At 43.6% G+C, this 20520-nt stretch overlaps 1 protein-coding gene across 4 annotated transcripts in view; it reads left to right on the forward strand.

The window, feature by feature from the left end:
• Positions 1–20520, forward strand: part of HSDL2 (hydroxysteroid dehydrogenase like 2) — a 608443-nt gene that overhangs the window by 282331 nt on the left and 305592 nt on the right. For all 4 annotated transcript variants that reach the window (XM_044061065.1, XM_044061066.1, XM_044061064.1 and 1 more), the window contains one exon: positions 10016–10087. In XM_044061065.1, the coding sequence (XP_043917000.1) occupies positions 10016–10087 (72 nt within the window). The remainder of the gene's footprint in view (positions 1–10015; positions 10088–20520) is intronic.

The raw sequence follows: 20520 nt of genomic DNA on the forward strand, positions 1-20520 counted from the left end.
TCCAAGAATTTTTTTTCCCAATTTAATCAGGAGACTACCCCCACTTAACTCTCCATAGAAAGTTACTGGACTAATGGCCCTAGGGCCCTTACAAGCCTAGCCAAGTTCAACCCTTGTTCCCTTAAGGGTCTGCGGATATGGTCTATGTTAAAAGCAGATATAAATCAGCAAAGACTGCCCCTTTCCAAGAGGGATGCAGGTGAAACCCCTGAAATTGGAAAGTAGAAAATATTTGCACAAGTGGGTGGAAGTTTGAGTTTGATAAATTAATGGTACCCAAACCCACTGAGGAATGCTAGTGACCTTAATCCAGGAGTTGTATTTAGGAAATGAAAACTGTAAAGAAAAAGCCTGTCGTGTTGTGTTGGTCTGGAATGTCAGTACACAAGTAAAAGAATTTCAGAATGGTTCCACAGTAATAAACCAGGAAGAAAGATCATTGTTTCATATTGATCACTCCTGCAGTAGCCCGAGCTATATGGATTATATCCTACCAGGGATATAACAGCTGGCCAGCTTTCAAAGCTTTAGGATACCTACCATATCCCCAAACTATTGGGGAGCTTGAGCGGAGCTGACTAAAAGACAGGTCTGGACACCAACCCTTTCAGAGCTTTACTGCTGCTGAAGAGTACGCTTCTCTGAGGCTTTCGAGGGTTGACATGTGCTATTCATTTGCTTGGCAGATAAGTTCCTTTTGGGGGTTAAAAACTTCCATTCTTACTTTCCTCTTCAGGAAAGTTATTTTAAAACTAGGAGTTTGTGTTATAACAGACTGTCATGAGACTGTCCTGTACCTTTTAACGCACTCTTTTTTTTCCTGACTGTTTAAAAGTTGTTTCAAGTGTTTATTTTACTATGTGGGGCTGTCCGTGTATAAAAGTGATTCTTACTGTGTAACTGTGGAAAAAGTGACTTTTAAAGACTTTTTGTCTTTACTGGAATTTGTTGTTTGTTTTCCTGTCAAAATAGGCACCATTTTCATCTTGACCACAGAACAGTTAGTCCCATGTTCAGCCCTTCTAGCAACAAGAAAAACAGCTTTTGCCATCACAGCAGGCTAATAGTTTGTTTGATGCAGGTGTGTATGTCTGCTTTGTATATTAATTGTACTTCAGACCACTCATCTTTTACCCCCAGATCCCTCTGGTGTGGCACCTGCATCCACTATAGATCAGGGGTAGCTGTGTGCTCTGCAGCTGTTTGCATCCCCTCAGTGGGCCATGGAGAGCCACTGTTGTCTGTCCTAGTAGAGGGAAGGCTTCCTTTTGTCAGAGTGTTGTGCTCATCACTGGTGATTCTGCTGCTGCCATTAGTAACACTGTTGGTCCCATTTTTCCTATGAAATTGAAACGGAAAACTAAATATCATGTACTCCTCCGATTTCCTTAGACAGGAGTTGATTACTGGCTCAGGGTTTAATTCAGGCTTTTGAACCTTCTTGGAAAGTAGTTTCTGGTAAACAAAAGTGGGATACTTCCTTTACTGAAGAGAGATTCAAGATTCTGAATCTGGACAGGAAGATGAAGGGTAGACCGATATAAGGTATTTTCTTCCGATTTCTGATTCCAACTCTGAGAAGAACTCAGTTTCTGATAACTCCTTAGGGGGATTCTCTTTCTCTGAGAATGTTTCTTGAATGTGTTCGTGTCTTCAGTGGGAGAACACTGAGGTTTCTCAGTCTTTAAAAAAAATACTATTGGGCTGCTATAGAAGAAATTTTCGGAACCCACACCCATTCCTTCCAGTTCTGTCAGCTTTCGAGGATGTGTGTGTTACTACTTGCAATTTTCAGTCAGCTGCCTCTAAAAACACAAATAGGATGTGTAAAGTTCCTCAGTCTTTTAAGTTTCTATACAGTCTTCACAAACCTGATCCAGCAGCTATAGCTTTAATTAATACTTCTGCTGCTAAACACTTAATCTTTCCATCCTTATCAGAAGCAGTAGGATTGAAATTATCAGTACGGGGAAAAGGTGTATGTTTCTGCAACTTTGACTTGGAAAACTTTGAATAGTAAGGGTCGTATAGTTTGTCCTAATTGTGAAGGTATGAGGAATGTTATGTCTGCAGTTTCTTTTTGAGGGAAAAATCTGTTTTAAATAATTCTGTCCAAGGCACTACTTATTGTATACTATATATTTATGACTAGACTCTGTTGGTGCTTCTTTCTTGAGCTGTGGCCACTGGTACTGTTTTGAAGAGATTTGCATGGCTACATTTTCAGAATCTCCCAGACGATGTTAAAATGTGATTTTTAAATTCTCCTTTGGATAGAGATTTAGTTTTCGCCTCTATGCTGCAGAGGTGATCAGAATGTGTTATGAAAGGGGTGAGCTGATACAAGGACTCTAAAGATTTTTCAGCCCTCCTTTTCCAAATTTTTGTCCAACTCCCCATCCACTTTTGGTAAGAAACAAAATAAACAGTTTCAACAAAATGTAGGTAAACAGATGTTTAAGAAGAAATGGCAACAGGATTGCAAGATGAATTCTGGAATTTCCCAAAACCAAGGACAGTTCAGTAAGTCAGAATGACTGTTGGAGATGTTCCCCCTCTCACCCTTGCAGACGATTTTTTCTTCCAGAAATTCTGAATCTTCATTTTTCTCCTTGTCAACAGATAGTTTCAGACAAATGGGTTCTGAAGGTATGCATCAAGGTTACAGATGGTAGTGGGAGGAAATTCCTCCCTCCTTTCCAGGAGGTAATTCCTCATCCTTCAGATCAGACTGGCTTGTTTCCACCTGTCCATTACATGCTGTCCCAGAAAGTGATGGAGACCGTTTCCCCTTTCCAAGTGGGAAAAAGATTTTATTCGAGGATGTTTTAAACATAAAAGAAATTAACTGCTTGGAGGCGAGGTCTGGTTCTCTTTCCTAAACCTGTTTATGGTGGTACCCAAATTCAAAATGGTTTCGCTTTACAACCTTTTAACTCTTCTTCCTCCAAGTTTCCTGATAACTAGAGTTAAAGGATGCTCATCACATTCCTGTTCACCCAAACTTCAGAAATTATTTAAGGTTTTGTGGGCTATCCACTGCAGCAAGAGTGCTCACAAAGTATCTGGCTTTAGTTTATAGCTCACTGAAAGCTACAGGGTATCCACATTTTTCCATATTTAGATGACTTTATCTGTCCAGAGTCTTTTTCAAAGTGTTTGAAATCCCTCTCCTGTCTCTGTGTCTCTTGGGTGAGAGATCTCTTATACAAGCTGGGATTCCAAGAGAACATTCAAAAGACTTGACTCCTTCTCACGGTATTATTTTTCTGGGATATCAACTAGATACCACAGTTCAAAGAGGTTTTCTACCACAGGAAAAATAGATCTATATCTAGATCTATTTCTAGGGTTTTACGCTCAGACTTCAGTCAGTGTGTAAGGGAATACCGCAGGATTTTGGATGTCATTGTTTCTATGATTCTCATGATAATGCTGGCAAGACAGATACAGTGCTATCAAGTCTCTTTGGTCCCGCTGCTGGAGTTTGTCAAAAGACAAGCAGACATAATCTGTTTCCAGAAGTATTCCATTAGATCTTGCGTTGTGGGAACAATGCTTACTGAGGCTGCAACAGGGTGCTTCTAGAGACTGTCCAAAAATTCTCTTAAGCACTCTGCGAAGGATGAAATGGCACTAGGAAGGAGGGATTTGTTTGGTTATGCTGCAGCCTACAAGACCATTAGGGCCACCTTTATAACATGGACAATTTCAGTGTGGGAAGTGATGACAAACATAGAACTGAGATATGGTTGCCCCATTGATCCGAGTGTAAATGTGCATTAACTGGGACAGACTATGGAATTTTAAGGAGAAGCAGACAGGTTGAGCATTGAGCAGCTGAGACTCTATACAGTTTTCCAGATGAGCACTTTGGTAAACCACTGTAAGGAAAAAAAATCTCATTACCTCAAGGTGCAGCAACCTCAGAAATAATAAAAAAAAAAAAATGTAAGTGGGGGCGTTACAGCAAGGTAGCATAGCATCTGCTATCTGTGTGTTGGATGGCTTTAAGATTCCAGGAAAACGCTTGTTTACTTTCATTGTCTGAATCCTTTTTCATTTTGCTTCATTCACACTAGCACGCAGACTGTGAAATGTTCTGTGCCTGCATTAAGTTGCATACTGAGTTCTTGTTGCAGCTAACAAGAACTGGCACTAGAAGTCATGGCTGCATGATGTGTTTTGAGAGGAGTGAAGTTCAGTCAAAGAAGTCATGTGTGTCACAGTGATAATGTCAGAGAAAGACAGAACATGTGGATGATGGGATGTTCATCGTGCATACAGCTGCAGTCATAACAGATGGGTTATCCTGCCGTCAGGCGGGTCCTCGGTCAGCCGAATTCCAAAGTCTAGGTCCGGCGTCGGTTGTCGCTTCTTCCCTGACGTTAGTGCGACAGGGGTATAAAAGAACCAACCGACGCCATTTTCTTCAGTCTTTCTTGCCGCTGTGCCCGGCAGAAGCAGTTCGCAAGTGCCAGTCGGCCAGCTCCTGAGATTACGAAAAATTTGGAACCGAAGTCTTCTTAAAAGCTAAGTACCCCGTTGGGGAAACTTTTCTTGCCTCAGACCGATGTCAGACAAAGTTAATAATTGTATTTCTTGTGGGAAGCAAATACCGCATAAGGATTTCCATTCCCTCTGTATACCTTGTTTAGGCCCAGACCACGACGTCTCGGTCTGTCGCTTTTGTGCTACATTCAACAAACGCACTATTAAGCGTCGGGCAGAGTTCGCCCAGCATTATTTTGGGAAAGCGTTTAACTATACTATGTCGTCGGATACCCAGACTCCGGTTTTGTCTAAAAAACGCAAAGACAAGGACCGACACTCGAGGTCCGCGGCCTCTACCGACACCACGCCTAAGCCGACTACACGTGGTCCGGTTCTCAGCGAGGCGCCTATGCAGCCCCTGATTACCGACGACACATCTTTGGCGGTGTCTCCTGTACCCGAGGTCGCAGGTTCCTCGGCCCACACCCTGACTACAGATACCGAAGCCACGCTTGGCGTTGAAACACAGAATGTGGACAGGTCCACCTCCACTCAAGGTGTCTTCAGACCTTCCTCTTCTTTCTCCATCAAGGCTTTCACCAAGTCTAAAGCTTCCATGCACCCTAAGAGACCAGCTATACAGGGCCCATCTCCAGGCCCCATGCCTAAGAAACAGATGCTTAAAATGGCTGAGGATTTAATTACTCTAATCAGAGGTTCTCAGCCACCTCTGGGCAAAAGACCCAGAGTGGAGGAAGATTCCCCCTCCTCTGATCATGGCTCCATTATTTCAGAGCACTCTGATTATCAGGAACATTCTTACTCCCATTTTAGGTCCGGCGTCGGTTGTCTTCGCTTCTTCCCTGACGTTAGTGCGACAGGGAAGGTGGACTCGGATGCAGAGGAATCTATCCCTTCTGTATCCCCCCCCCCCTCTGAGGATTACTCATTTGGTAAAACTCTGCATACCTTAAGGGAACACTTCCACTGGGAAGGCCAGGATTATTCAGATTCCAAGAAAAGGCTCAGGGAATTCCTTTTGTTACCCCAGCACAGGCCTCTGGCTATACCTCCTGTCCTGGACATCCTAGATGATGTTTACTCGGAGGCCTGCCTTAACCCGGATTCTCTTCCACCAGCTCCAGTTAAGCCTGACGGATACTACAGGGTTCCTGACTCGCACCAATTTCTATACAAAAGCCATGCTGCTGACCTAGAAACCATCTCACAGGGGCCCAAGGGAGTTAAGGCCTCCATTGCCAAAAACCCATTGCCTTCCGAGAGGGATTCCAGATCCTTAGAAAGGTGGGGAAAAAAGGTATATACCTCGGCTACCTTATCCATGAGGGCCTTAAATTGTCAGTTTCATATGCTAAAATACCAACAGTTTCTGTTATCTCAATTGAAAAGTAAAATGTCACAACCTGAACAACCAGACATGAAGGAGTTGCAGGATTTGATGCATAGTGCAGAACAAGTGGGTAAACATACCTTACAATGTGGTTTTGATGCTCTAGAGGCTTCATGTAGAGCTGCTGTTACAGGCTCAGTCATACGTAGGCATGCCTGGCTCAAGGAACAAGCCTTGCCTGATCATGTCAACGCTAAATTACTAGACGCCCCTCTTCAAAAGGATGTACTATTTGGGGCAAATGCTGAGGAAGTATTACGGAAAATGGAGGAAAAGGCTAAATCAATGCAAACTGTGAAAGAATTTCTGCAGATCCAACCCCCACGTTTTAGTAGAAATTGGCCTTCCAAAAACTGGTCTTTTCCTGCCACAGACAGACCCCAAAGAGGCAGATACAGGCGCCCGAGGGGCAGAGGACCAGCACAAGGCTCGTACAGAGGCAGACAATGGCAAGCTCCTACACAAAGAGGTGGGGGGGCCCAACTCGCAATCCTTCAGAAAGCAAAACCAATGACTTTCCCCTTTGCATGGCAGCCCCCTTAGGAGGAAAGCTGGCACTATTCTCAAAAAATTGGCATATTGTCACAAAGGACAAATGGATCCTGGACATTATAAACAGAGGCTACAAATTCCATTTCCATACCCTTCCAAAAATGAAAGGCATGCCAAACCTGCCACACAATCAAAGGGCAGAGGCACAAAAGCAAATTTCCGGTCTTATAAACATGAAAGCTATTCAAGAGGTACCTACACACGAACAAGGTCAAGGTTTTTATTCCAGGCTATTTCTGGTGCCAAGGAAGGGAAAAGATTGGAGACCGATTTGGGATTTTTCCATCCTAAACACATTCCTACTCCTACCAAAATTCAAGATGCTCACTCTACAGCAACTTCTTCCCATGCTGGGCAAGGAGTCTTGGCTGGTAACATTGGACCTCAGAGGCATACCTGCATGTCCCAATCAGACAGAATTGCAGAAGATACCTCAAATTTCTTGCAGGTTCAACCCATTATCAATTCTCTGCATTGCCCTTTGGTTTACCTACTGTGCCCAGAGTATTCACAAAATGCCTGGCATCAGTTATTGCCTACTGCAGACTTCAAGGGATACAAATATACCCTTATCTGGACGACTGCCTGATCTAAGCGGACAGCAAGCACATTCTTCTGAAACATCTGGCTTGTGTAATAATATTTATTAAACTCTCTAGGATACACAGTCAACAAAGAGAAATCAAGACTAATACCCTCTCGGAAGATAATTTTCCTGGGTGCCAATTTGGACACAAACACCCAGATGGCCTACCTCACGCCAGAGAAGCAGGGGCAACTAATTCAATATTTCAGAACACTGGCAAATTGCACCAGGCTGACTGCAAGGAAAATCCTGCAGGCTCTGGGATTCATGGCATCTTGCATCTTACTAATCCCATGTGCAAAGCTGCATATGAGAACTACAATGGTACCTAAAAAACATATGGTCTCAACACAGCCACAGTTTGGAAACAATAATACCATTAATTCCATGCCTGCAAAAGGAATTTCTGTGGTGGGCTCAAGCATGCCAAACAAACACAGGTCTTCCATTCAGCAAGCCTCAAGCAAATCATCACAACAGACGTCTCTGACTACGCCTGGGGGGCGCACATGACAGACCGGTGCATTCAGGGCAAATGGACCCAAAAAGAAAAGCACCTTCACATCAATCAAAAAGAAATGCTAGCAGTGATAAATGCTATTATAGCTTTCAAGGACCTTCTACAACCAGGTCAGCTATTGATAAGAACAGACAACACCACAGTTATGTGGTACATAAACAAGCAGGGAGGAACACATTCTTATCCCCTATGCAGACTGGCCATGTCACTTTGGAACATGGCCATGGACTTACAAATGGAACTACAAGCACAGTACTTGCCAGGCAAGGAAAACACGCTGGCAGACAACCTAAGCAGGAATATGACAGATCCACATAAATGGAAGTTGCATCCAAAAGTTTTTACAGAAATAATCCAAGAATGGGGAAGGCCAGACATAGACCTCTTTGCCTCTCACAAAAATCATCAATTGACAAAATTCTGCTCAAGGATCTTCCATCCAAAGGCCTGGAGAGTGGACGCTCTCTCTTTCAGTTGGACATCAATGACAGTTTATGCCTTCCCATCTCTTCCTCTGCTGCCCAAAGTCCTATTGAAGACCAGAGCAGACAGACCAAAGATGATCCTCATTGCTCCGGACTGGCCAAGGCAACACTGGTACCCACTCCTGAGGAGCCTGACGCATTCCCCACCATGGACCCTGCCTCTAATGCCTCTTCTTCTAACTCAACACAGCTTCAAAACTCTTCACAGTCAGCTGAAAACACTCAATCTAGCCGCATGGAAGATTCCTTAGCATTGCAGCAGGCCCTGCTCTCCAAGGAGGTGCAGGATGTCATTTTGGAGGCCAGAAGGCCATCAACCAGAAAAGCTTACTCTGCAAAATGGAAACGTTTTTGTGTTTGGAATGAGAAAAAGGGCCAGTGCCCTGGAAAACTGAATTTACCTCAAATACTACAATATTTGACTGAACTGTTAAGCAGTGGACTTTCGTTCTCCTCCATCAAAATCCATGCCTCTGCCATTTCTGCAGAATACAACACTGATCCACCTTTATTCTCTCACCCTCTATTAAGACAGTTCCTCAGAGGGGCTAAGAATTTAAGACCTCCAAGAAAACAACCAATACCTGCTTGGGATCTTAATTTCATTCTGGAAAAACTGACTTTGCCTCCTTTTGAGCCAGCTGCCTCATCAGATTTACAATATTTATCCTGGAAAACAGCTTTCCTTCTGGCTATCACTTCAGCTTGTAGAGTTTCAGAACTGCAGGCTCTTATGGCTGTCCAGCCTTTTATCATCTTCTATCAGGACAGAGTTTCATTACGTACCAACCCGTCTTTTATGCCTAAAGTGGTATCCAGGGTAGCTTTAAATCAGGCCATACATTTACCTACTTTTTATCCTAATCCTCAAAACAAAGGGGAGAGATTACTGCATTCCTTGGACATCCACAGACAACTGCGTTTTATTATCTGGACAGAACAAAACCTTTCAGAAAATCAGAACAGCTTTTTGTGGCCTATGCGGTAGGAGCTCAAGGAAAGTCAATATCCAAACAGACAATCTCAAAATGGATAGCCCACTGCATACGCTTTTGCTATTCCTTTCATGGCAAAACTGTACCTACAGGCATTAGAACTCATTCTACCAGGGCCACAGCCACCTCTGCAGCCTTCCTCAGAGGAGTTTCCTGCCAAGGATATTTTAGAAGCAGCCACTTGGAGTTCTGTACATACCTTCTCCAAGCACTACGACCTACCATTATACTCCAAATCTAGAGCAGGCTTTGCCACTGCAGTCTTGCAGGGCATTTTGGCTCCTAGCTCCACCTAGTGCCTACCACCCCTTTCTTAGCTTTGGGATTCTACCCATCTGTTATGACTGCAGCTGTATGCACGATGAACATAGTACAGTTTTGTACCTACCATAAATGTAGATGTTAGAGTGCTAATACAGCTGCAGTCCAGGTTTCCCTCCCTCCTTCTCCTCTAGGGGCCTTCTTTTATGATGTATTTGGTTGCAACTACTGGTTTTTGATTATATTGCATTATTACATAATTTTATGTACTGCCTTCCTTCTGGGGGCACCTGACATCTGGGGCAAGAAAAACTGAAGAAAATGGCGTCGGCTGGTTCTTTTATACCCCTGTCGCACTGATGTCAGGGAAGAAGCGAATACAACTGACGCCGGACCTAGACTTTGGAATTCGGCCGACCGAGGACCCACCTGACGGCAGGAGAACCCATCTGTTATGACTGCAGCTGTATTAGCACTCGAACATCTACATTTATGGTATGTACAAAACTGTACTTTTTAGTGTGACTAATACAGGGCAACAAGATGTCTAGCTCTTTGAAAGCAGAGGGCCGTTTTTGAGGACTCTGTTATGGTAATTGGTAGCAGTACAACTTAGGTGTCAAGTCATCTTTATTGATAGATTTGTATTAATAGTTGCTGTATTTTGTGGCAATAAGAATTTATTGTTAATGTCACTTTTTTACATTTTAGGACATCCATTGCTTCCAGACTTTTTCTTAGATGAAACGCCAGATGAAGTGAGTAAACAACTGGCAGCACATGGTAAGATCTTTTCCATGTTATGTATGTTGAATTAAAACTTGTATCGTTTGCATGTATTAGTTTAGTTTCGTTGTCAGTAATGTAAGTTGGGGGGAGGGTTGCTCGAGACCCAAAACTGAACAGATGTGTTTGTGTGGTGCTGATCATGTGGCTCATTAAAACATTCATTTGAAACTTTGCCCTAAACATGAAACTTTCAGTCACTTCACTGGTTTCTCAGTTTTAATTGCAATTTGGGCAGATTTTACACTCATCCTTATATGGCACGAGGTCCAAATGTAAAAGTTGAGTGATGTCTATGGTTGTATGAACTTTAATGTCATTTTGGTGTTGGTAACGGAAATGAGCAATAAACTAGAGAATGACAGAACCAGGGTCACAGTGCTAGAGAGTGGAGCAGTAGTGCATGGGAGTATGTGGATAAGGACATAGTGTTTTAGTCACAGGCATCTTATCAGGAGTGGGGGGCCTTGAGAATCAGTTGAGGAATTCCAGGCTTCAGTTTGCAAGTGCTGTGGAAAGAGTATGCAGTGGTGGTGCCAAGGTCACAATGTCAGGCTGACTTGTAAATACCTTTTGGTTAATAGTTTGTTACTTAGCAAGCAGTGAGAGCTTTGAGGGCTGCTAATCATTGATCTAGTAAATAATTGCAAAGAACTTTGTTACTTTTTAACTGTGTTGCTTGAGTAAGTTTTGCTCCTTACAGTTATATGCCAGGAAAGTGTATTCATGAAGAATAGGTAGATCAGTTTATTTAACTTTACTACATGCCAAAAACGTAGACTTTTTTCCAGTTGTTTTTATTCTTTGAGTATTCCCCACAGTGTCGTCTCTTCTAGACTGTATTGCTAGTTTATGGTGCACAAAATGTGTACACGTTTAATTTGTTAAAATCTGTGGAAGTAGATATTTTGGAGTATAAGCAGGATGTTTGTATAAGTAATTGATGTATGGGGGTGAGGGTGCAGTTTGCCCCAGCACCCATTGCAAAAAATATTGATCTGATGTCAGTTTCATTCATTCCTCAACCATTGGGTTTGGATCTGATCCTCAGATCCAACTCGGCCAGTACTATAGTTCGTGGCGAATTGGAACTCTCAAACTCTTCCCTACCTATAATGCACCACCCCCTAACATACCTCGGATCTCATTTGTCAGCTTTCACATACAGACATTGTCAGCTTGCTCTTGAGCATTTCTAGAGATGTGACATATTTTTTGTTAATTTTTTTTCCCTAAATACTTTATTAGATAGTTGTGTACTTGAGTATTCTTGTTACCTTTGCTGGTATTCTCTTACTCGTACCCGTAAAAAATTTTAACTTTCTGTTATACACTTTTATGTATTCTCTAGTACCATTGTTGGTATTTCTTTCCCTTTATAATTATTTTCCTCCTAATTCTATATAAATAGTAATAATAATATAAATATATATTTCTTATGTAACTTTTTTTTCTTCTCTTACGTGGATATTCCTTTTCACAAAATGTCTGACAAAGGATTTAAAAAATGTAAAATGTGCGGCCATAAGTTGCCTTATACTGACACCCATGACCTTTGTGTTTATTGTTTAGGCTCCAACCATCTTAATACTGACTGTGACATAAGCAACAGCTTTAATCCTTGTGCTTTAGCGAACAAGCAAAACAAATCCATTTTGAAAGGGTTACTGCCGACCTCCTTTTTAGATGCCGTATCTGGAGCTCAACCCTCCAAAACATCGTCCCCAAAGTAGACGACTTCTATTTCATCCACGGAGCCTCTTATAAGAAAAGCAAGATTGGATCCAAAGCTGTTTGGATCCAAGATGTCTGCTATGCCTCCCAAGATGCCATTGGGTCAGAGTTGTTCGGCTCTGAAGATTCTTCCTAGGGTCCGATATTCTCAGTCAATTGACCCTGTTCCTTCAAGACTTCCCTTACTCCAGAGATGGTGGTCTAAGTCTCCATCTATTGCTTCATCTCGTTCTTCCAGGAGTCCCATGGAAGCCGACGTGGATAGAATGATGAGAAAGTTCCTCTCGGTCAAAATACAGATGGGGGTTCTCCCGGCTCCACCCCTTTGGGTTAGGAAGCCTTAGCTAGATCGATCTACCCCTCCAGTAACTACTCCTTCTCCAATCCGACACTTTGTTTCAGAGTCCTTGCATCTGAGTTTGCCAAGACCATCTGGTCTGTATCAGAGAGTACTGGTGTCCTCAAATCCGAAGGTTTCCCAGAGTGCACTGCCTCTGAGGAGTTTGGAGCTGAGTTGCTGTCAATGCCATAGCATCTTGGTCAGATCCGAGGTGTTGGAGTCAACTCTGAAATTCTCGGAGTCATGTTTGCCCTTTGGAGCTTCAGCCCTGGACAGCTCAGCTCCAGCCTCTGCCTTGGATGGGTCGTCTTCTGGGAAAATGTAGTCTGTTGGACAGGAGCATAGCTCCTTGTTTCCTTCACCTTTCTTCTCCCCAGGATGATCTGCCTTTGAGGTAATGGAAAGTGTTTTCTGCTTCAGCAGGACATAGGGTCCCCCCAATATCTAACTATATCTATATAAAAAAAGCAGATGGAAAAAGAACACTTCTTCATAGGACCTGTATGCACCTTCATATTTTTACGAATGTAGTTAAGAACCAGCTAACGTGCACAGCTAGATTAAATATGAAAGATGAAAATATGAACAGACAGATAATGTGGTTAAGGACTTGTACACAGAGGATGCAAACAGAAAGAAATTATTCTATCAGAGAGAGAAATTCGGTCTCAAATGGTACAACAAGACCAATATATGCAGAGAAAGTGGAAATGTCTAGTAGTAATAGCATTGTCAGTAATGAACACAGTAATTCTAAACTTAATGTGTTTTACCATATAATACAAATGCATATAAGGTTAAAGAAATTATTCAGAAATATTGGTTTGATACATATGCCATGTTTTAACAATATTGCAACAGAACATCTTTCTTTTGCATATAGACATTCTAGCAATTTAAAGAAGTTATGTCATAAAGAACAAAAAAAGTATATAAATAGACCTTTTAGTTCTAAATTAGGAACATATAAATGTAATGCTTGTTATTTTTGAAATCATATTTATACAGAAAAGTCTTTTATGCATGCTATAAATAAAATTTTGCTTTTAGATGCTACGGCACATGTAACACCAAGAATTTAGTTTATAGGCATTATGTCAAAAATGTACTGCTTTTTATATTGGAAAGACAAATAGGAAGCTAAAAGAGTGCTTTTGTGATCACCTTTGAGTTGTATAGAAATGTTGAAACAAATACTCTGTATAAACACACAAAATGTAGTAGTACCCATTATTTTAAATGTTTAATTCTACAGATTATTAATGAAAACATAAGAGGGGTGATTTAATAAATGAACCAGAGAAACAAGAAAACAGATGGATTGCCTGTTTAGAGCACAAACACCTCCGGGGCTTAATGAAACATTTACAATTAAATCACTGTTAAGATACCTAAAAAATAAAATTAGATAGCGGATTAGAGGAATAGGAGGATAAGCATAGAGGAGACCTGGAGGCCAGTCGTGAACAAGAGTGTCTCTGGGTGACTCCCCTGAAAGGGGGGGGGGGTCTGGCAGAGTAATTGCTGCATTTGTGGTTGACTGGGGAAGCAAAAAGGTCGCAGCATGGTTGACCCCAATGGTTGAAGATTTGCCTTGCCACTGATGGATTCAGGGACCACTCGTGAGGACTCGAGATGGACCTGCTGAGTCTTTCGGCCAACACTGTGAAACTCCCGGGTATATGAGTTGCAAGAAGAAAGCTCCTGGAAAACATCGCCCATTCCCACACTTTCTCGTGGTCTCTGTGCATAGAGAATGAGACCAATTTTCCCTCTCTTGTGTTTCCCTCTCTTGTGTTTCCCTCTCTTGTTGATGTACCAGTCAACTGCCATGTTTGTCGGCCTGAAACTGTTATGGTCACTAGAGGGAGGTAGTCCTGGAAGGCTTGCAACATTAGAAGGACTGCTCTCATCTCCAGGACATTTATGTGCATTTTGGCCTCCATGAGAGACCATGTGCCTTGAACCGTCCTGCCCTGAAAATACCCTACCTCACCCCAACAGGGAGGCATCCATGGTCACTGTGGCCTTGGTCAGAGGGAGACAAAGCAGTCTGCCTAGAAGTAGGTTCTAAGATTGAGACCACCAAGTAAGTAAGATGATTCCTGCACACCAGAGTCAACTTTATCGTCAGGGACATCGTCTGAGACATAATGGACCACTGGACTGCCAAGGTCCATTGTAGAACTCGCATGTGATACCTGGCGAGAGGCACTAAAAGAGTGGCAGCCATCATCAAGCCTAATGTTTGGAGAATCAAGTGAACTGATGGGCATGCTAGATCCAGCAAAAGATAGACATTATCTCTAATTAGTTTGACCCTGTGGGGAGTCAGTGCTGCACTCTAACACTGTGTCTAGCTGGATCCAGATGAACTCCAGATTTTGGCTCAGAACTAGATTGGACTTGGGAAGATCCACTGTGATGGTTAAATGCTGGAAAAAAATTGAGGACACCTGGTGGCCAGTGATAGTCGATGCCTTGTGGGAGCTGTGAGAATTGTATTGTCCAGGTATGGAAAAACTTGGAAACCTTGCAAAAGGAGATGAGCTGCCACCACCCTAATCAAAAGTGTAAGTGTCTCGTGGAGCATCTGTCAATCTTTATATGATAGTACGTGTCCTTGAGATCCACTGAGCACATCAGTCATTCTTGCGCAATAGATAGAATGGACTGAACAGTGAGCATCTGGAAATTGGACTTCTTGACAGACAAATTTAGCTTGCTGAGGTCCAGAATCTGACTCTGGTCTCCAGTCTTTTTGGCACCAAAAAGAAGTGCGTAAGTTCCGGACGCTCATTGTCCTGCTGGGACCTCTTGAATGGCTCATTTTCGAACAAGGTCTTGCATCTCAAGATAGGCCAACTCCCTTTGGCGGGGTGGTATGTCTGGGAGAGATTTTTGAATTAGAGGGGGCTAAGAGAAGAAAATGAAGTAACCCCTGGCAATAAGTTTTAGAACCCACTGATCGGAGGGTGAGACTTGTCTAGGCTAGTGGGTGAAGGGAGAGACGACCCCAGACTGCCTCCAGGGCAGGACTGTCTGGCAACACCTCAGAAATGCTGAAAGTGTTTCTGCAAGAAGGGTTCTTGGGAGCCCTGGTTTGTGGATCCTCTGTGCCCCTGCAGCAGCATCTACCATTGACTCTCCTGCTCCAGCCTGCAGAAGAGGATTCCTGGGGAGCATCCTTAAAGGAAGACTGATTCCTCCGGAACCGAATCTTCTTACTTCCCCGTTGGGTCTTAGAAAAGGACCTGTGGGGAGTAGAAAACCTCATCCCTACCACGGAGAGTCTTGCCTTCCTGCTAGCTATGGGTCAAGGTTTCCTTAACAGACGGTCCAAGCAAAGTGGAACCATCAAAGGGGGTGTTGGTGAAAGATGCCTTAAAGGGTTCCACAGACCCACAAAGGTGAAGCCAGGCATGCCGCTGGATAGCAAGACTGGTGCCTGCTGCTTGACGGGTGGCCTCCTCAGTATTGGAGATCAGCCTCATTGAGGCATTAGCTAAAGTGAGAGTAGACAGCCTCGGAGAATCGGTGTGAGGCTCTCTAGAGGCAATAACTCTTGACGGAGAAGTAGTAAGCTCCAAAACCAAATCCCTCTGAAGCCAGGTAAAATGGGCCAAGTAATTAGTTGCTCTTAGAACAAAAGTAGCTGAGGCAAAAGTGCGCTTTTCAAAATGGTCAGTCGCCTGGGACTCCCTGTTCAGGGGATGGACCAAGGAGCTTTGTTCAGCTAGCTCCTCCTTAGTAGTAGCAGCCACCACAATGGCATCAACAGGGAACCCTTTGCTCCAAAACTACCCGTCATTGGGAGGACTGAGGAATTTGTCTGCTTTCTTGGGCACAGGTTCCACCGTGTCCATCTCCTTCCAAGCCCTGCTGGCGTGAAGGCCCACAAGCTTGTCAGCAGGGAGAGATCCCAGGTAGAATATGGGCCCATCCTGAAGGCCTTCAGGAACACTGACTCCTCCAAAGATGGGGATGGCGAAGACCATCTGCCTCTCTGCTTGAGAACTTCCAGGATGTCCCCAGAGGACACCTCCAAGTCTATGTCCTCTGTGCGGGACTCTGGGAGAGTCCAAGTGCCCCCCTCTTGCATGTTCTTTTCTGAGGGGGTTCCTGTACAGTGGGCTCGGGGGAGGGCTCAGAGCAGATGGATACCCCAGGTAGGGAAGTGCCCATCTGAAGGAGCTCGCTGGAGGGCTGACCTTGGACGGATGATGAGGCCTCTGCACCCAATCCTGAAAGAGACTGGGGGGGGACCTAGAGTGAATGGGGCCACCTGGGAAGGAAGAAAGGACCCCAACGCAGCACCAAAGCCCCTAGAATGATATTGGTCCAGAGCTCTATCCAGTGCTGAAGCCCCCAAGGGAAGAGAGCAGTCCAAAACCTCCAGATGTGAACCCACCCCCATGGAACTTGCACTCACCCTTTGGAGACAAGGCCCGCCCTGGTCTGAGGGCTGCAGAATAGAGCCAGCCAGGGACCCTGATGGCATTGAGAAGTGGGGGGATACCTGACGCATTCGGCCTCTCACTAAAAAATCTTCTGATTCTGACATTCCAAAACCTGTCTGATTGGAAGAGGACAATGCAGTCCTGTGGATGGGTAGAGTCCCCTTGCCACAGGGGGCAGAGGACGGCAGCAAGTCAAACTCAGTTTGGGCCTTGAGCTAACTCCTCATCATTCTGTCCATGTCTGTCCATGTCTGAGGGAAGGAGACTTCTGGAGGATCTGGATGAAGCTGACGACTGGCCAGATCTTGCTGGCGATCCAACCTTGGATCCTGCAGCCCTCTGACGACTCTGAGCCGATCTGTTGGAGGGCTGAGAAGGGGAGCCTTCAATGAGAATGGTTTCTGACAGAGCAGTCTGATCCAACAAATTGGTATGATCTGATGGTTTGGAGGGAGTGCTGGACGGATCCGACAAACTGGTCAGATCCTGGGACTGCTTGTTCCTACTTGGATGCAAAGGCTGCGATCCACCAAGGCCTTGGTTCCAACAGTCTGATCAGAGGCTCTTGGAACAGCGGGCCTAGTATCCAAAGCTGAAGAGGCTGGACACTGATTAGGGGATCTGCGATCCAAGAGTCTCTGCTGCTTTGGAAGAGAATAAGAGGGCCACCTCCCCAAGGGAGGAGGAGGTGTCTTCTTCGGCTCCTGAGAATGCTTGAAAGGGGAGTCCGTAGGCCGAGGATCAATCTGAGCTAAGCCCTTTATTAATGGCCAGCTTGTTATGGCACTCTACAAGGGCACTGGTGTTGAATGCAGCACAAATGTCATATTCAACCTCCAGGGGCACCAAACCTAAATAATACAGACACTCCTCGTGCAAGTCAGAACATGACATCTTCCGACCACACTAGGAGCACCTTTTGAACCCAGAAGGTTTATCAGCCATGCCAAGTAAGAGAGAGCCCCACACAAACACCCACAGCTGTAAAGAACACTCTCACTAAAGGAAAGGCAAGGGTGTGTGTGTGTGTGTGTGTGTGTGTGTGTGTGTGTGTGTGTGTGTGTGTGTGTGTGTGTGTGTGTGTGTATGTATATATATGTATATATATATATGTATATAAACACATACACACACGTATATATCAAGAGTTTTTAGAAGCTACTTAAAGTAAAAAAAAAAAAGAGTGAAGCTCCACCACCGGAAGAGGGAGGAGAACCTAACTAACCTAAGTTCTAACTGGGAGGGGAGGAAATTCAATTAAACAACAAAAGGGACAGATAACTATAGAATGGAGCCCTACAATATAGCAAACAAAATACAGAAAAAACACTTATCTGAAAAAAAAAAATGGTGAAGCCTGAGCCACGTCTCAAGTGTTTCAGTGGCAAACGAGATCTGTGGGTTAGATGGTAGCAAGGGATTATGGGAAGGAGAGGAGCTTGAGCTCTAGATCTGTCTAAGAAAGTTGCCATCTCAAATCCAAGGGCAGATCCAAGACCCATCTGTGATGGAATAATGACACGGATAGCACAGATGCCAAGTTATGGTAAGTACGCAACTCCTTTTTCTTTAAATGTAAACTTTTTACATCACATGGTTTCTAATGGCTTTAAGTATTTAAGTGCTGTTTATATTTGTCATTGGTTGCTTGCCTAAAGAAGCCAAACTTGGTGAAAGTATATTATTTCTATAGTTTAATGGTTATCGTGGTGCCAGAATTATTTCTTTATACTTTTTCTGGTTTATTTAGTTTTCTGGCTTTAGCTGAGGGGCAGAACTTCTCTTTGTATGTCAAATAGCAAACAAGAGGTATGTTGGGGGTTGGTGTAGTATGGGTAGGGAGGAGCTCAAAAGTTTTAGTTGGCCACGAGCTATGGCATCAGCCAGGTTGGATCCAAGGATCGGATCCAAACCCAGTGGTTGAAGAATGAAAATACACAGGTGGAACATTATGGTAAGTACGTAACTTCTTTTTTTGTGGGTGAGTGACTCTGCTGCCAGATGTGATCTAGTCGGGTCATGGGGAGTAAGACTTTGCATGGGAACCATTAGAAGCATCTGGTGAACCCAGACTGTCCATTGTGAGGGCAAGAATGAGGAGGGTATTCCCTTTTCCCATTTGTCACCTGGAAAGAGATTCAGAAATTACTAAGTTCCTTTGTTCAGAGACGGACAAAAATGAGACATTCCCTCCCTTTTGTCTCCTGAACAGCTTGCACTTTAGATGGACTGTCAGGCTCATTAAGTCTCTTTAAGGACCGACATGTAGCTGTTCTTCCTGCTCACCAGAAGAGGCTGAACTGGTACTTCAGGAAGAAGTCTAAGTTCCCATTGCCTAGTCTGCATGGAGTCATTTTGCCTCAGGGCTGTCTTTTCTGCTAGGAAATACCCAAATTAATGTCCTCCAGCACGTTATAAGATAAGTACTTATAAAACTCTTGTAGGAGAAAATAGAATGAAACTCTGAATAACTGTTCTACAGTAGGTTTCTTTGCGATCCCTTTCATCCAGCATTAGTGTTGGAAACCATAGCATTTTCTGCTTTAATGTCAGCTAAGAAGATAAAGGCTTTTCACAGGGTGGGCAAGAGGGGAGTTATTGTAGGGTAGGTCTGTGCATAACAAAACATTGTTGCATTTCATAACCACTTGTAGAATAAGTGAAAGATTTTTTTTGTAGAATGGAATCCTGTCCACATCTCTAGCTTTAGGGCTGTACTCAATGGTAGGTCTAAATGCAGAATACAGTGGAACAATGACTTCCTTGGACTTGGATACCATACCTTTGTTTATATGTTACACAACATAGAATGATTTCCTCACTACTATAGATACGTGATGGTCAAAGGCTAGATTACTGTTTGTGTTTCCCTACATCCCTGACTACTGGGTCAACTCTAAGGGGTATGTTGTGTCAATTTGGTAGTTACCAGGGGTGAATGACTTCCCAACGGATACTATTATGCATTCCTTGACATTTAATTTTAGTCCATGGGTCTCACCGCAGTTGTTTGCCTGTCAATCCTTCCTGGAGAACATTTGTGCCGGTGGGCAAATCAATGATGACTCCTAATTTGCAATCATCTGCAAATTTAGTCAGCCAGAGGTCATTGACATTGGTCTCGACTTCAGAGAAGTAAATGCACTCGGAGGTGCAGCAGAGCCTGCTCTACTTTGGAAAGAGGATAGGATGCTTTCCTTATTTTGTAATGGACTCAGGGGTACCATTCCACCTTAGATCTCTGAGATTTCAATGACCATTTAAGTATGTCAAGATCTGATATTAGAAGTCCTCCTCAGAGGGCATATGATTGGGAGATCTTCCTCTGTTCTTCCCAGCTTGGCTATTTTTATCTTTAACAATCATGCTTGGGGACATGCACACCCTCTGCCAGTGCGTGTTATGTTATGTGATCCCCAAGAGTACAAGGTTCCCTGGTAATCCCCAAGAGTACAAGGTTCCCTGGTACATGATGATCCTTTCTGCTGTTAACACAGATGGAATCATGAAACTGAAGTTTATCTTGTATGAATATCCTACAGCTGATGTCTAGGAAATGCAATCCATCATTTTTTTCCATGGTCACTAGATCAAGAAGATAGACCTGCACTCGCCATGCCCTATTGCCTGGGTGAAGACCATGATGTAAAGTTTTGCCACAAGTAACTTTGTTTTTCAGCATAGCCATTCAAAGATGAGCAGTACAAAACTGTAGTTCTAAGTCACATCTCACAAGATGGAAGTTGTGTGTGCCCAGTGCAAGACATGTAGGAGGGTTCCTCGCACAGTCCTGGGCCAGTGGTAAAAAAAATAAAGGCTACGGAGAGCAGACATTGATCACACACAAGTCCAGTTATGAATGAACCTCATGAGCCCCATGTTACTGTCCTTTGTGT

Source organism: Protopterus annectens, chromosome 2.part0, assembly GCF_019279795.1.
Source record: "Protopterus annectens isolate FY-2018-M chromosome 2.part0, PAN1.0, whole genome shotgun sequence".
NCBI classification, from domain to species: Eukaryota; Metazoa; Chordata; order Ceratodontiformes; family Protopteridae; genus Protopterus; species Protopterus annectens.